The sequence below is a fragment of the Notothenia rossii genome (assembly GCF_949606895.1).
Source record: "Notothenia rossii genome assembly, chromosome: 4".
Taxonomy (NCBI): domain Eukaryota; kingdom Metazoa; phylum Chordata; class Actinopteri; order Perciformes; family Nototheniidae; genus Notothenia; species Notothenia rossii.
In genome coordinates, this window is record NC_136902.1 from 84,106,540 (window position 1) to 84,122,177 (window position 15,638).

General features: G+C 37.6%; 3 protein-coding genes across 6 annotated transcripts; all 3 read right to left on the bottom strand.

Annotated features, from left to right (window-relative positions):
• Positions 1-692: 692 nt before the first annotated feature.
• dhx40 (DEAH (Asp-Glu-Ala-His) box polypeptide 40) lies at positions 693-7,438 on the bottom strand. The gene is made up of 17 exons (XM_079677899.1): positions 7,018-7,438; positions 6,220-6,365; positions 6,012-6,131; positions 5,195-5,431; positions 5,005-5,071; positions 4,784-4,915; positions 4,597-4,696; positions 4,383-4,469; positions 4,081-4,263; positions 3,276-3,356; positions 3,011-3,168; positions 2,292-2,406; positions 2,030-2,138; positions 1,657-1,751; positions 1,457-1,526; positions 1,104-1,332; positions 693-909 (listed from the first exon to the last, which is right to left on the bottom strand). The coding sequence occupies exons 1-17, from the start codon at positions 7,187-7,189 to the stop codon at positions 797-799; spliced, it is 2,214 nt and encodes a 737-aa protein (XP_079534025.1). The 5' UTR covers positions 7,190-7,438; the 3' UTR covers positions 693-796.
• A 235-nt stretch (positions 7,439-7,673) lies between these two features.
• On the bottom strand, positions 7,674-10,120 carry LOC307038021 (zona pellucida sperm-binding protein 4-like). 2 transcript variants are annotated; one of them, XM_079679311.1, is made up of 10 exons: positions 9,877-10,120; positions 9,662-9,783; positions 9,484-9,583; positions 9,184-9,401; positions 9,008-9,096; positions 8,795-8,928; positions 8,369-8,558; positions 8,134-8,269; positions 7,983-8,048; positions 7,674-7,864 (listed from the first exon to the last, which is right to left on the bottom strand). In XM_079679311.1, exons 1-10 carry the CDS (start codon positions 10,079-10,081, stop codon positions 7,769-7,771), a joined length of 1,356 nt encoding a protein of 451 aa, XP_079535437.1. In that variant the 5' UTR covers positions 10,082-10,120; the 3' UTR covers positions 7,674-7,768. The 2 variants fall into 2 exon arrangements, with proteins under 2 accessions (XP_079535437.1, XP_079535438.1); XM_079679312.1 differs by having other exon boundaries at positions 7,674-7,857; positions 7,985-8,048; positions 9,877-10,119.
• A 500-nt stretch (positions 10,121-10,620) lies between these two features.
• Positions 10,621-15,472, bottom strand: LOC307036193 (uncharacterized protein). 3 transcript variants are annotated; one of them, XM_079676270.1, is made up of 11 exons: positions 14,601-15,471; positions 13,635-13,982; positions 13,429-13,518; positions 13,254-13,304; positions 12,600-12,653; positions 12,456-12,482; positions 12,152-12,334; positions 11,245-11,292; positions 11,106-11,168; positions 10,973-10,999; positions 10,621-10,889 (listed from the first exon to the last, which is right to left on the bottom strand). In XM_079676270.1, the coding sequence occupies exons 1-11, from the start codon at positions 14,659-14,661 to the stop codon at positions 10,831-10,833; spliced, it is 1,011 nt and encodes a 336-aa protein (XP_079532396.1). In that variant the 5' UTR covers positions 14,662-15,471; the 3' UTR covers positions 10,621-10,830. The 3 variants fall into 3 exon arrangements, 2 of the variants coding, with proteins under 2 accessions (XP_079532396.1, XP_079532397.1); XR_013807296.1 differs by having other exon boundaries at positions 10,808-10,889; positions 10,973-11,030; positions 14,601-15,472; XM_079676271.1 differs by having other exon boundaries at positions 10,621-11,030; positions 14,601-15,472.
• Positions 15,473-15,638: the final 166 nt, after the last annotated feature.

Below are 15,638 nucleotides of genomic sequence, written 5' to 3' on the forward strand. Positions count from 1 at the left end.
TCCCCTTTGTAAAAAAAACATTATTAATAAAGTAATGCCTGCTTTGCATATGTAAACATTTCATTGTTTTTGGTGCAACTATTAACATTTTGAACCCATTTCCTGTAGTGTTATTCCCCTTAAAGCAACAACATCGTCAAATCCAAACAACATTTACAGGAAATACAAACTGGGGACCGCATTATAAAATACTGTACACAACAACCATTATAGAAAACAAACTTGCAAACAATATTACTTGTGTAATTAATGACATCTGAAAACGTATTATTATTATTATGCTATTTTTGGAGGCAATAGCTTGCAATACTTTAAATGAGGTATCATGGTAAACATTTACTCAATTCATATTTCTATCCATTAAGTTTAAAATGGCAGACTTGAGAATATTTGAATCAGGGGTTTTAAGGACCCCAAAACATGGTGTTTTATTTAAAAGCACTTAAAAGGGTAGTATTAAGGTAAATCCACCTCACTGTTTCATAATAAAACTGAAAGTTACTTTGGATTTGAACCTTGTTGAAAGACCTGTCATACATATACATATGTATGTATGAATGTATATATATATATATATATATATATATATATATATATATATATATATATATATATATATATATATATATATATATACCTAAAAAGCATTGTTTGTGAAGTGGAGAGATTAAAGAAGTGTAAGGCAATTTTATAAATGTAACAAATGTTTATTTTACAGGTATCATTTACAAAAATGCTTCTTGATACATCATATGAATCTTGTGCCTAAAAAGAAAGAACTTTCTGTCAAAGAGCTTTATTTTTGTTGTCTTTGTTGCTTTCTCTGCAGGTAGCGTGCACGAGCATCGCCAACAGCGGTTTCGTCGTTTCGCTTTTCGAGCTTCTTCATTACGTCCTCAGTAGAAACCTCTGAAAAAAGAACAATACATGTATTATGTTATATATGACTTAATTCTTCAGACACTGAATTGGAAAACAACCAAATGGCCTTTCAATCCACCCTGTACAATAGATGGACCTTTAACTTGATTATTTCATAAACAGGAACCATCAAGCTGTAGAAATCACACATTCAAAACTTATATTAAAGGAATTCTGGAAACCTGCTGGTCTTTTGGCTGCTTCCCTGCTCTCCCATTTCTTCATCTCCTCCTCAGTCACTTCTTCTCTCGCCACACTGCTCAGCTCATAAACGTCCACTTCATGGAGTTTAGGTAATAAGTCCTTCACCCACTCGTATCGAATAGGACACGCCGTCCTGACGTACATCCGCGAGGTCACCAGCACATCGTGGAAGATAATCCAGTTCAGCTCACCCTCCTGGTCAAACAGCTGGGGGCAAAGAGGGATAATGATCAAAGTAGGAATTCAGAGAAAAGGCATGAAGGTGGTGGCTCCAAAAGTATCCTCAATGAAACTGTGTTTTACTTATAAAGATATTCTTAGAAGTAGTTACCGATGAGGCTGGATGAATGTGAACCATGGATCCGTGACCGTCCATTGTGCAGAACACCTTTCCAATAGACCTATGTTGGGGAAAGAAACATTTAACTGAAGATGTTTTCAAACACAGCTAATGTTACATTAGTAAGAGATAATAAAGGAATCCCAAAGTAGAGTTAAATATAGATAACGTTAAATAAACATTGGTGATACCTTCTGGCGACGTTGGTGAAGTATCCTGAGCACAGGCATCGTCTGAAGAGTTCACTCTTGTTGCCCTCAAATGTTTCTTCAGGGAAATCTCTCTTCTGAAAGAGAACAAAAGTCACACTCAAATGAACGTGTGATGGCAAACAAACTAAACCATTCATAAACTACAGAGTTAAATATTGGACCATCACAGCTATCTTCAAAGAGCTCCATACAAATAATGATGCAACACTGATGTGGGGAGCAGGCATGATATATCACAGCTAAGACTAAAATAGGCAGAATTGCACATTTGTACATTACAGCAATATGAAGGCTCTATAAAGCATGGGCACCATTCAGTTAATGATACTGTAAGAAAATGAGTTGTGTAAACCTGTTGGAGCCGGAGGAGAATATCTCTCAACTGAGTCTCCACACTGAAGGCTGACTTCAGCGCCCTCCAGTGGACCCAATGATCTTTACACCACGCTGACGGTCTGTCACTGCAAGAAGCAAGAGAAGGCTCACACTTACAACAGATGTGAAAATAGATCATCAATGTAGTATAACGTCCTGAATACAATGCAAGTAGGAAACGAACACTGACATTTCTGACGTGTAAATAATGTATATTGTGGCATTAATGAGTTATTTACCTGGATTGACACGACTGAAACACAATGAGGAGAGTGGCGAAGTCGTTCATACTGCCGCTCTTGGCAGCCAGTGCTTTGTGCTGTTGATCTGCCTCCTTCTGCTTCTCCGGGTGGCCTGCAGGCAGGAAGAGAGTCTTCACACTACACCTCCTGACACATTATATACATCTATAATATATGATACTAGACACTTCCTATGATATCACCTAAATATTATGGATTACAATTATTTATTTTATATTTCGTTAGTTCTTTGTATTTTCCCGCTTGTGGTTTTTCAATAGAACACTTATTTTTGCACTGGGACTTCACCATCAGTAGCCAAACACTGTGCAATTCACCTTTAATATTATTGTTACTAATACCCCGCTCTATATACTGTAGTATACAGGTTTTATCTTTTAGTACCAAGTGCATATTTTTACTTTATATCAATATTTGTATTCAATCGTTATAGTTTAACCCATGTTTATACAAAAATATAAATTTTCAATAAAAATGTTGTTCCAGTGGACATTTTTGCTTTAACTTCTTATGTGTATATGAACATATTTATATTTGTATTGCACATCTTTACATATAGGTTTATATAAATATTTGTATTCTATTATTTTATTTATTTTATTCTAAAGAGAGACTATCTCAAACCCCATTACCCCCAGGATAAATCTATATTGTTATTCAGAATTATTTTTCCTTTAAAAGCTAAATGTACTGACCTGGCCTGATGAAAATGTTCTCCACAGACAGCATGGCGGCCACAGGCAGCAGCAGGTCCTGGCAGCCCAGCGAGGCGGCTTTGAGCAGGGCTCTGGTGAGGCCGGGGTGCAGGGGGAACTCCACCATCAGCTCCCCCAGCCGGGTCACTCTGCCTCTCCTACAGCCAGCACGCCACACAGATAAGGAGGACGCATGACATTTCATAGAGAATTACTCAAACCCAGTACTGCGGAGCTTAGAGAGTCCACAGGTTTTACCACTCACCTGTCGATGGCATCAAATTGGTAGAGCTGTTTTAATGCCTCCAGAATAAACCTCTCCTCTGGACAATCCGGATAAGGAAACCTTCAAATAAATCAAATCATTACAAAATAATTTAAGCTTATTCCCGTAAAGTATTTAATTGGTCATTTGTTACACCTGATTCTATTGTAAATGTATATCGTTTATTTATTACTGCATTTTACTGGCATCATTGTGCCACTTGCAATATTTTATTTCTATTTCTTTTGAGGTCTTAAAGTTAGGGTAGGTAAGTATGGAGAAACCAGCTCGAGTGCACAAGAATTTGAAAGTACGCAGACGAAAAAAATCTGCCCCTTCCTTCAGACTTCCTCACAGAGCCCCTCCTCCAACACACACGAACGCGCACATGACCAATGAGGGCACGAGATAAGTCTGTGCACAGATGGAAGGCTGAAAGGCAGGTCGGCCATCCAGTTATTTTAGCCGGGCCGGCTCAGATGATTGGTCGTGCTTTTTAAAGCGCCACGGCTTCCACAGGTGACATTTTTTATGTATTTATTGTCAAAGCATTTAATGTATTCATTGCTATCGGGATGTTAAGAGCATTCCATGGAATATAACAAAAAGTGTATCTGAAGTGAATGACCTACCCCACCTTTAAGTATATGGTATGTTTCACTGTTAGAGCTTGGGGCTTTTCATTTGTAACAACTACACTGTAGCTATCGCGCAAGGACAATAGAACCTTTGAATATTTGAAAAGGTAAAACAAAAAAAGCATAAAGAAATGACAAGTATAGGAAATAAGACAGAATAACCATACCTGATGACATCATGAACACCCAGGCACTTGAGGGTGAGAATCACTGCGGTCAGACTCGTCCTCTGGATTTCTGGCACTGTGTATTCAGGCATGCACTTCTCCCAGAATTCCTTGTTGTAGATTCGAAAGCATTTCCCGGCTGATGTTCTTCCAGCTCGGCCTGCTCTCTGCTGAGCCTCGCTCCTAATAACAACAACAAACACTTTTTTAAAATGTGTCTGCAAGCTTTCATAATGGCATGGGTGTCAGCAGGAAAATTGCTTTTAGCAGGTTTGAAATAAGTTAATTATTCCATAACTGACTTTGAAATCGGCACCACCTCCAAGATATCCATGCCCACCCGTGAGTTGTGGTTGAGCTGCTTCACAAACCCGCTGTCAATGATGTACCTTTATGGGTAAAGATTTGGATGATTATACATTTTGCGCAAAATATTTTAACAATGTTATTAGACACACAAGTATTGTTATATATCTGATAAATGCTGCCATGTTTTCAGCCAATAAACACACTCACTTTATGCCATCGATGGTGAGAGATGTCGCTGCGATGTTAGTTGCCACTACACACTTCCTGATTCCAGGAGGTGGAGGCTGAAAGATCTGCTTCTGCTGATCTATGATGAGATCAAAAATAATACAGTTCATCTGGGAAACAAAAGAAATTGAATTGACTTGACAATAAATCAGATGTATGTATTTACCAGTGGGCATGGATCCGTAAAGGGGCAAAATAAGAAGGCCCTCCACGGTTTGGTCCTGCACATCGTAGCGGTAGTCTAAAGACTCAGCTTTTTCATACAACATGTCGCAGGCGCGCTCAATCTCTGACTGTCCTGTGATGTGACACATGGAGAATTTAAATAACTCAATGCCTCAGGGTTGAGTTGTACTGCGATCTTAGAGCTTGATAGTTATGAATTACCTGTCAAAAATACAAGAATATCCCCTGCCATTTCACTGGTGTGCACATCAAGGGCCACTTTCACCACCTGAGGAGCAAAAATGAATTGAGCTATAACAACACATTTAATCTTGATTGTTGAGGTATTGTTTTAAAGTTTCAACCTTGAACCATGAATGAAAAACATCTAATGTATCATGAGACTCAGTACCTCTTTCATATAACCAGTGCTCTCAAAGTCTTTAGGTCCTACAGCAAAACCAAATGTGCTGGTGACAGGGAACATCCGCCCAGGAATAGCAAAGACGGGGCAGTCGCCGAGAAAGGCGGAGAGTTTGTCAGTTTCTAAGGTGGCTGACATCACCACCACCTTCAAAGGAGAAGCCCGGCCCTTGGGGGCTTTGGCGGGGTTAGAAAACCTTTTCTTCAACAGACCCAGGAGAATATCCTGCAACGAATACAAACTCTTACTCCAAGTGCAGATTGAAACATAGACAGAAATAACTACATTTTGTAAGCTAACAATGTTAAACATTTAAACCCCCTCCCTTTGGAACTCACTCAAAAACACATCAGATGTTGTGTCTCCCTAGCATGTTTGAGCAATTGATAAATACAATGTTTTTTTTATAATACATTATTTGTTTTAAATTGCTCAACATAATGGTATGATAAGTAAATAAAGGAAAACTAAAGGAAATGGAATTAGGATAAACAAACTTCAATACAATTAAATAAAAACAGGAAGAACAACAACATCTTGTTCTTCTTTAAGAGTTTATAAGGGAAAGTGTCTTAATATATTCATTAAATTCAGATAAAATAATGAAAATAGGATTGGTGTAACCTTTGTTATTTTGTATGTATGTTCAAATCTACCATATCAAATTATTATGTTTAAATTCATTATTATATGTCATGTCATGTTTTAAATTACAGTTTGATATTTTGATTAGTTTTACACATGATATAATCTTAAAGTCATACATTAATGTTTAACATCTTGGATCAACGTCATATGGACTCACTGTGTTGAGGCTGCGCTCGTGGACTTCATCCAAGATGACCACGCTGTACTGAGGAAGGATCGGGTCAGCCAGGATCTCTCGGAGCAGGCAGCCGTCTGTCATGTACTTCAGCTTCGTGCTCTGGATCAAACAAAGTCACAGTTTCATGTCAACAAATATTTAAAAGAACTACATTGTAGTTTATTCAGGGTATTTTTGCCTGTCTCACCTCTGATGTGCAGTCATCAAAGCGCACTTGGTAGCCAACCTCTCTACCCAGAGTGCATTGCATCTCATGGGCGACCCTCTGGGCCACAGTGATGGCAGCCACTCTGCGGGGCTGGGTGATGCCAATTTTGCCATCTTTACAAAAACCTGCAAAACAAGTAGTGCAGTGGTCTCATGTGTGTCCTAGCATGATTAAAACACCCAGACCGCTGTGTTAATAAAAGCCAGACACTTTTTACACAATTTGAGAGTATGGGCTATTTTTCTGCCAAAATATGTTTTTTTCAGACAACTGTAAAGAAACTATGCATTTAGTTTTTTATTTTACAACTATTTGTTTATTTGAATCTGTAGATGTATCATACAATCAGCATTAGTGAAAGCCTCTCACACATTTGAAAAATCATCAGGGGAAGTTTGAAAATGTATGTAATTTTTCAATACATAACTTTAATGGACAATTTGTCAAACATATGTGTCTTTTTTTCTCATAGCCTAATCTGAGCCAGACATCTTCGCTTTAGCAGTAAGGTACTAACATAAAACAACATTCCTTCGCATTTGTATTGTAATTATACATTTGTACTTTGCATTGCATGTTGATGTTTTTTTTATTTAACATTTAAACCCTTTTTAGAAGTAGTGTATCTCCCCTTAAACCACAAATCACATGTAAATGCTGTCATCTAACTTTAGAACTTTAAAGATTGTTACATAGTAGTTCTGATCTATGTAGTGTGTGCATTAGCAATAGCAAGCCTCATATGACCACAGAGGAAGCAGCTAAAAGACAGCTTACCAGCTTGATGAAGGTACTTTGGAAGTTGTGTGGTTTTCCCGCTGCCAGTCTCACCGGTGATGACCAGAAAAGTGCTGTCTTTGACGGCCTGAACCAGCTTGGCTTTGTGCTGATAGATCGGCAGGTTCTTCGGGTTATTTTCTTTCGGGTCCAATCTCGTTGACTTGGACATAATAACTGACAACTCTGAGTACCTTTACCCGCAGAGAACAGTGTGAGGAGCTGAACAGACGAAGCTAATACCGATGTTTATCACCCGGTACACGGTATAGTTGGAGTTATTTGCCCACTGACGGTTTAAAACTTTAGAAAATTAAAGTTTCTTTCACATTTCTGTGTCTCGTTTCAAAGACGACACGCTCGCTGAACAACTTCCGCAAACTATCTCATTCTGTGTTTCTATTGGTCGAGGTGGGAGCACATGACCGAAGAGCCACAACCATAGAATGTAATACAATATATTCACAATTCTATTTACTTTCTTAAATAACAGTTTTCTCTGTATGAAAACAAAGTTAAGAACCAGTCATTTAGTATTTGTGAATGTTCATTATGATGTCACATGTTATAGGTATTCATTAAAAGTCCTACGGGTGGGTTGATTTGTTTTTTTAAATGTCACCAAATTAGTTGAATCTAGAAAATGAATCAAGCCATTATAGTTGTAACAGGTTTATTTTTTTTCAACAAGAAATCCTTTTTGCTTGAACATTTCGAACTTGTGCTTGAAATAGCAGGGTTTTCTTTCTGGTTACAGATAAATAAGAGGTCCACCAGAGACTACGCTGTAAAGAATGCTCTGTTCTGGTCTTGGTGTGATTTGTCTTAATATACGGCTTTCTGAAAGACATGGAAAAACAAAAAAAATATTTTACAGAGTTAGATGCAATGTAACAAAGTGTGTGATTCACTAAACCAACATACAGTAGACTTCATAACAGTTTCAAAAGTCTGCAAATCCACTTACTGTTACTGCAGGATTGTAAGTAATCTGGTCCCTTACTTATCTCTATGTCACAGTGGAAATATACCTGCAAGGAAACATCCTATTTAAAAAACATCCCCAAGCCTAAAAACATTATTGTTGATCTGTTTATTTGGATTTGTCTTACATACCAGGTTTTCAAATGCTGGTGGCTTCACAAATGAGAACATCTTGACCACAAACCATTTATGAAGAGAGGGATATTTGAGCACCTTTGGAACAACTGGCAACACACCAGTTTGGTGGCTATCACCACTGAAAGGACATCTGGATTGGATACGGGAATTCAGTTGATCAGTACAGGCAAATATGTTAACATACGGAGCCTTCTTGGATATTAAACTATATGTCTTAATGTGAAGTCACCCTTTAACCAGCAGGTTCCATCTTTGTGGGTCATATGGGTTTTTAGTTGGTGTCGCCCAGCAGTCTTCAAGCAAGAGCACCAAGTCCTTGTCTTCCTGTTTGAGAACAAAAACGTCCACATACACAGGCTTGCCAAGCTCAGTCACTATAGGAGGGTCTCGAGAGGAATGGAAATACTTGTAGTTGGAATCTGTAGAATAATGATGATTGAAAACAAATAAATAAGGCTTTAGCAAATCTGAAACTGTCCATTCAAAGTAAAAGCAGTTCATTTATTTTCATGTCGTGCATTATCACTTTTTTGATGGGACTTTCTGTTGTTTGAAGACTTTGTGTTGGATAAAAATGTACAGACACATACATTTGAGATGGACAATAAAAAGTTAAAAAAATAGGAATGTATAGCAACAATTCGACCAACTTAACCTTTGGCAAATCTCATTTCCGTCCTCAGTATTCCCTCATTCCTGAGTGTGGACGGGTACACAGATTTTCCTCCCTTAACCTCGACACCCAGCTTACTGATTTGTGCCAGTGCAAAGCTGCAATGCACAGTATGACTACGAAACAATTGAAAAAGTAAATGAATAGCCATTCCCCTCATACAGCAGGAGAAGTGGGTTATTTTTCATTTCTTACAGGAAAGGAGTATCACGGAAAATAGGGCCTTCACGCAGATGTTGCTTCACCTCAATGTTGACCCAGTAGTTCATAATCCCTTCTGATATCTGCAAGACACAGCAAATATAATACTTTTTGTTCTGTAAAATATCACTGATTTCTCTGATGATGGGAGGTTATTTAATTGAATTAACCTTGGACTGAGTGCCACAATCAGTGAATGGAAAGCTGAATGTGACAGCTTCCTTGGATTTTATTTTAGGTTTACAGTTGTCACTTTGACCAGAAGGGATCCAGCAAGCATCCAGGTTCAGAGGTGGGACTGTGGCACTTTGATAAATGGTAATGTTGAACCCATCCTTGTTGCAGAATTTATGTTTTGACGCCAGTGGTTTATGATTTCTCCTCACCTCTGTAGAAAACATAGTGAGAATTAATAATAATCTAACTCCTTGAACATGTTGGCATTATATTTAAATTAAAGCTAGGATTACCTTTGACTTTCCTTTCACAGATCAGAGGTATTGACTTGACAATGTCAACAATTCCTCTGTCTAGTGCTGTGATGACAACAGTCAGACTTGTGACATGCTTCTATTGAACAAAATGATCGGATTAGAAAGTGAAAAATACAAATCAGCATTCAAATTAAACACACAATTGTAAGCTTACTTGTCTTCTCACAAAGCATCCATATGGAGCGACTGTTAGGATAATGAAGGTGTCAGCCTCTCCAAGGAAGTAGTGGCACTGTTTTGCTATAGAGATGGCTTGGTAATACCCGCTGTGCTCATCTGTGTGTACATTTAGACAAAATCAAAAGCATAGTAAATTCTTAACAAGCTATGTATCATGATCAATACATATTTTGCAAATGTCTGACTCACCTTGAACATAAATATTGAAACGGAGATCAGGAAATTGCATCTTTGACAGGTAAACAGACATGAATCCATCGTGGCAAATGGATGTATGATTACTGTTAGTGTTAGAAACTGCTGCTTGGGGTAGCTTTGTAGCAGCATGAGTTTTACATTTCAAAATTAGCAGTGATAATGAGACTAAAATTAAGTTTGTGCTGTGTAGCAACATCTTTGGAATGTGTGACAGGTGCAGCAGCTGCTTCTCATTTGGCCTGATTGGCACGGCTCTCAAAGCAACTCACAGAAACTCTGTCACCACCTTAAAAAAACATTTCTGTAGTTTCTCACTGTATTCTCCTGCAGTTGGAAGCTTTGCAAATTGATATGACTATTTAGCACAATTCTGCACCATACTTCATCCCTTTTTATTTTTTGTACAAATGTTTTCATTTCATAATAGTTTTTATTGTATGTTGTTTGTAATATTTCTATGTTTGCTCTCTTCGCAATGTGTTTTCAATTCCTTGTATGTGGCAACCTATTTTGCAATAAAACTGATTCTGATTCAGTTTACATTTATGCAGAAAAAAACCTCTAAACTGGCTGAAGGTGTCAGTGTGCTTTGATTAAAAATAGGCTACATCTTTTCTGCAAGTCAACCTGAGTGCATAAAAGCAATTGATATGGTATACAAGTACTGTTTCAAATGCATTTAAAACCTTTTGCATACACAGGGTTGTCTCATTAAACAAACATACCGAATACTACTGGATTTTATGTTAAGATTTTATTTGATAAACATCACCCAACAACAAGGTGTCATTGTCTTATAGAGGTACAGAAAAAAAACAGTACTATTATGCAGCAAACAAGACATGTATCAAGTTATAGTATGTTAAAATAGTAAACACAACCGTGATTGGAAAGGATGTTGATACTGCTAATATCTCAGCAGATGTTTAAACTCTCTTTAATTCTCTATAGGTGGTTGAGCTGGTCTACGCTCCTGTTGTATATCGGGTTTTTTAATTCAGCATCTGACAGGGAAACAATGGAGAAGTTGGAGAGAAGTTGAGCAGATATTGTTTCATCCTGAACATGCAAACAGATCAGCACTCACTTTCTTTGGCTTTCTTCTTCCCCAAACCTGCAGCCAAACACAATAACAAACAATCAAACTGATTACATTGTGTGCATTAAACTTTTATTTCTCACACTCACACTCAAATCAATATTAAATGTATTCTAAATACCTCTGCGACGCTTCTCCTCCAGAGTTGAACTGGCTTGTTGTTGCCTCATTTCATCTTGGTTAACTGTGTGAAGAAATGAACAGGTGAAGTTCCTGAAAACATTGAAATTATATGATTTAATAAAACATACTTATATTACCGTAATAAGGGCGCTTGAAGCTTGCTTGCCGTAATCTGTTGAAGAGTTCTGGAGAGGTGACAGGAGACTGAGTTACTTTAGTTTGTCAATATACAATTACCCATTAGCATATGGTTGAATCGTCAATCAATCAAGTACATTTGTTCAAGTACTGTTCTGAAAACATGTGAGGTACTTTACTTGAGTATTAACATGTTCTACTTTTATCTATTAATACCTCTAAAATGGGAAACAAATACTTTTTACCACGCTACATTTGTTTGACACTTGTAGATACTGGTACATTTTTACATACATAAAATATGTTAACTAACATTCTACTCAGCAGTGTACAAAATATGCACTTTGCTCCAGATTCACATGTATCTATTGCAGATCGACTGTCGACAGGGCGACTGTGGCTGTGAGGGAGTGTGGTCGTCTTTCAACCAGAAGGTTGTGGGTTCGATCCCAGCCCATGCAGTCAACATGTCGATGTATCCTTGGGCAAGATACTTAACCCTGAGTTGCTCCCGATGGCATGGCCAACGGTGTGTGAATGTGTATGAATGTTAGGTCCTATAGAGTAAGGTACACTGCTCTGTATGAATGGGTGTGAATGGGTGAATGACATGTAGTATGTAAAGCGCTTTGAGGGGTCTTAAAGACTGGATAAAGCGCTATATAAGTACAGTCCATTTAGATCAAAACAAAAATACTTTAATGATCTATATTAATATAAAGCTTTTCAGAAGAACCATTCTGCATAACAAATAATTGTATTTTTGATACCTAAAGTGACTTGTACTTATGGAGTTTTTTCAGACTGCAGTATCATTATTTTGACTTAATAATAGAATCTGGGTACTTCTTCCATCACTTGTCACCAGTTATACAAACAGTAGTAATTGTGCTGGATGTTAAGCACCTCTATGAAATCCCAGTTTAGTCCTCTGACTCTCCGTCCTCTGGAACTGGTTGAGGTTTGGATAAATCCCACTGCTGCTTTCAGGGTGCAGAGTCAGGTCGGGATGAGGCATCGCTCCTGAAACTGTGTTGCAATAACCTCTGGGTTCCCCCTGCTGGTTGAATGGGCCTTGGTCCTCATTTTCTGGTATTTCAAAAAAAATATAATACAATGATGATTTTTTTTTACGTGTGATAAGAAACAAAGACATTATCTTTTAAAAATCCATGAAAAAAAGTGAAGAAACAGAGCAGTGTGTACTCACCATAAACAAGATTAGGATTGTGTGCACCTGTAGGGAAATGACACACAACGTTACTTGTCAAGGAAAAAAAACACATATATATTACTTTCTTTATTTTATTATCGTGCATCACATGTGTTAACATAAATGACTTTGTTTGATTACCTCCCTGCTGTTGGCCGTCTGGCACTCTGCCTGTTTCCTCTGAAGGACTGAGACCTGCAGGGGGACATTATAAGGTCAAAGGTCAAAGGTCAAAGGTCAAAAACCTAGAAAAGTCTGTCCAGTCTCCTCTATCCAAAACATTGAACCCATAACTGTTCATCCATTTGTAGTAACCTAAAATCTCCATGTACTGTATATGAGACGATAATCTTTTCTCAACCTATGAGATTATGCTCCCGTAGACACGTTTGAGGGATTTTTCTCTCACTAGACGGGGGATTTTTTGACTTTCTTAGAACCCCTCAACAACATTTCATGACGTGGTATCAATCTTCTTGACCTGAAACAATAAAATGTTTTCCCCAAACTAACTAATCTTTTGAAGGACGGGTGGTAACTGTTTATTTTTCTACAATGCTATTTAATCTTGTCTTTTGCCAGGGTGCTCTGCTGTGGACACTTTGTCTTAAATAACAGATGCAAGTTTTCATAACACATGTATTTTAATTTAAGATGCCTTGCCTGGCAGTATTATATTCATGTATTTTTATTTTAAAGTATCTGCCTTTATTTTTGACTGCATCTGTGCACTGGGCAACATTTTACAATAGGCCTTTCTAACTTAAACGGTAAATTGTAAAAATGGTTGCTTACCCTCCGTACCTGCACCTTCAGGATTGTACGAAGCTGTGTTTTTACAGCAGACTGAAAGGAAAAAAGTTTTTATTTGAATCAACCATCATCCATCCATAAACCCATTGAACAAGCAAAGCACTTCTTATTCGATTAACTGTTTGGACTAAAAGTGTCAGACTGGGGCAGTACTCACACTTCATGCAGCAGTAGCCACCGACGCTCAGCAGGATGAAAGCAGCCACACTGATGTAAATCAGTAGCATCATGTTTACGCTTTGAGCACCTGCACGACAACATGTGGTTTCACAATGCTGTACTTCACAGGAAACTGTAGCTCACACACTTGCCCTCTCAGGCCCACAACGTTTATTTATTTCATTAAAATAGGAATGACCTTACCATGTTCAGCAACCAACTCCACTTGAAGACAGTCATCTCCTCGTGTACAGACATAACACCCCAGGTCTGAGATGTTTAGCTCATTGATGCTGATGGAGAAGTTCCCCTCTTGGCCCTGGTTTGGAAAGGCCTTCACACGACCAAACTTGGGGTTCAGGAACACGATGCGACCTGCAGACGTGAGCTGCAGCAGGTGCAGATCAGGAGTTTGGGTCCATGACACCCTGGTGACGTTACTTTGTTCAAAGTTGCATGAAAGAAGCACAGAGGAGCCAAGCTGACTGCTGAGTGTGTGTATCTCACACACATCTGGATCCTTCACACAAGAGCTCTTATTGTACGGCTCGTCTGAGCGGGACGAAAGAAATACAAGAAAAGGTTTAAGCCACATATCTCATAAATAAATACCCAACAGCAGTTACTCTTCCTTCTTATGACTGTATTCAATACTTAGGTGTAAACATGTTAAAATGAACCATCAAGGTTGAGAAACGTGTGATAACTAAAATTTTTAAAGGCTCATGAAGCAGAAAAAGCTTCGACATATGAAAAATGCACTAATAGGCAAACATGAATTGCTTTATTATAGACAATGATACAAAAAAGAAACGTATAACATTGAAACTAAAAAAAGGAGAAGCTTATTTAGACAAAAAATACCAACTTAATAATTATAATTTTACCTAGGGGGACATGAAGATTAATCAGACAAATATATTAAAAAAACATTTAACATTGAAGAAGAACCAATATGTATGTAGTAATTTATCATTATCGAATTATTATGACATATATTCAAATATATTAATAACATCATAGTTCATTGTAGTCATGTCTTATCTTGAAGTCAACACATTTGGTATTGCAATTTTAATAACCAAGCCCAAGTTTCAAAGAATAAATTGATTGATTAAATAATGTCAAAAACGCAGTATTTTAATTCTTTAATTTCACAAGAGGACTCACCATTTGAAGTCACACAAATAAAGTGAAGCGCTAAAAGGAACATCCACCCGTCAGTATCCATCGTCAGAATCTGTGAGAGTGAGCAGCGCTGTGGTTGTGCTCGATGCAAACCCCTCTAAGCGTCACGGGACAAAACCACAAGACCCTACAGTTCATCTGCAGAGGCACTTTGATGTCTTTCCATTTCACATGAACGACAGACTAAATGTTTGTCACAATGTTTCTCTTTTCTTAAGATCAAAGTGGATCATGTCTAACAATATATTCCAATCAAGAAGTATTGTTCACAATGATAGATGAATATGAGTTAAAAAAAGCCTGACATAAATGCCTCCACCAGACCACTTCCTGTACTTGGGCTTGGTGTGAAGGCCAATGGAAAGGTTGTTCACAAAGCCCAGTGAAAGTAGAAGCATATTTATACCTACATTTAATGTTCAATAAATATAATTGCAAAAACTGCTGAGTTTGACTGCTTCACACTGAATTGGTCGTTATTATTTTAGTTTGTTTAATGTATTTAATTGTTTTAAAGATTTTATTGTATTTATTCATTTTGTACTTTTTTATTATCTTACCTTTTTTTTACCTTTTTGTGATGCTTGAATCGTCATATTATGTTTTTATGCTGCATGTGTGCAAAAAAGTTTTGACGTTTGACCTAAAGTGACTTTTCTTGTTCTTTGTTATTATTTGTGCCGTGTTGTTAAAGCACTTTGAGCTACACCTATATGATAAGTGCTACACAAATAAAGCTTTATTGTAATTATGATTACGATTATTAGTATTATTACTGTGTGTGTCCGTCTATTTGTGATAGCGACTCAATACATTTCAAAAGAAAATATATAGGTTACAGGTTATTTATCTGATTAGATCAGACTTGACCACCTGAAGTATCAAAAAGCCGACTCAGATGTAAATGAGTAGCCTCCTCTCTTTCGTCACTGTGCCTGCATGATGAGTTGTGGTTTTATACAGGAAACTATAACACCTCTTGTTCACGTGTTTGGCCCACACACTTTGTGACCATGGAAA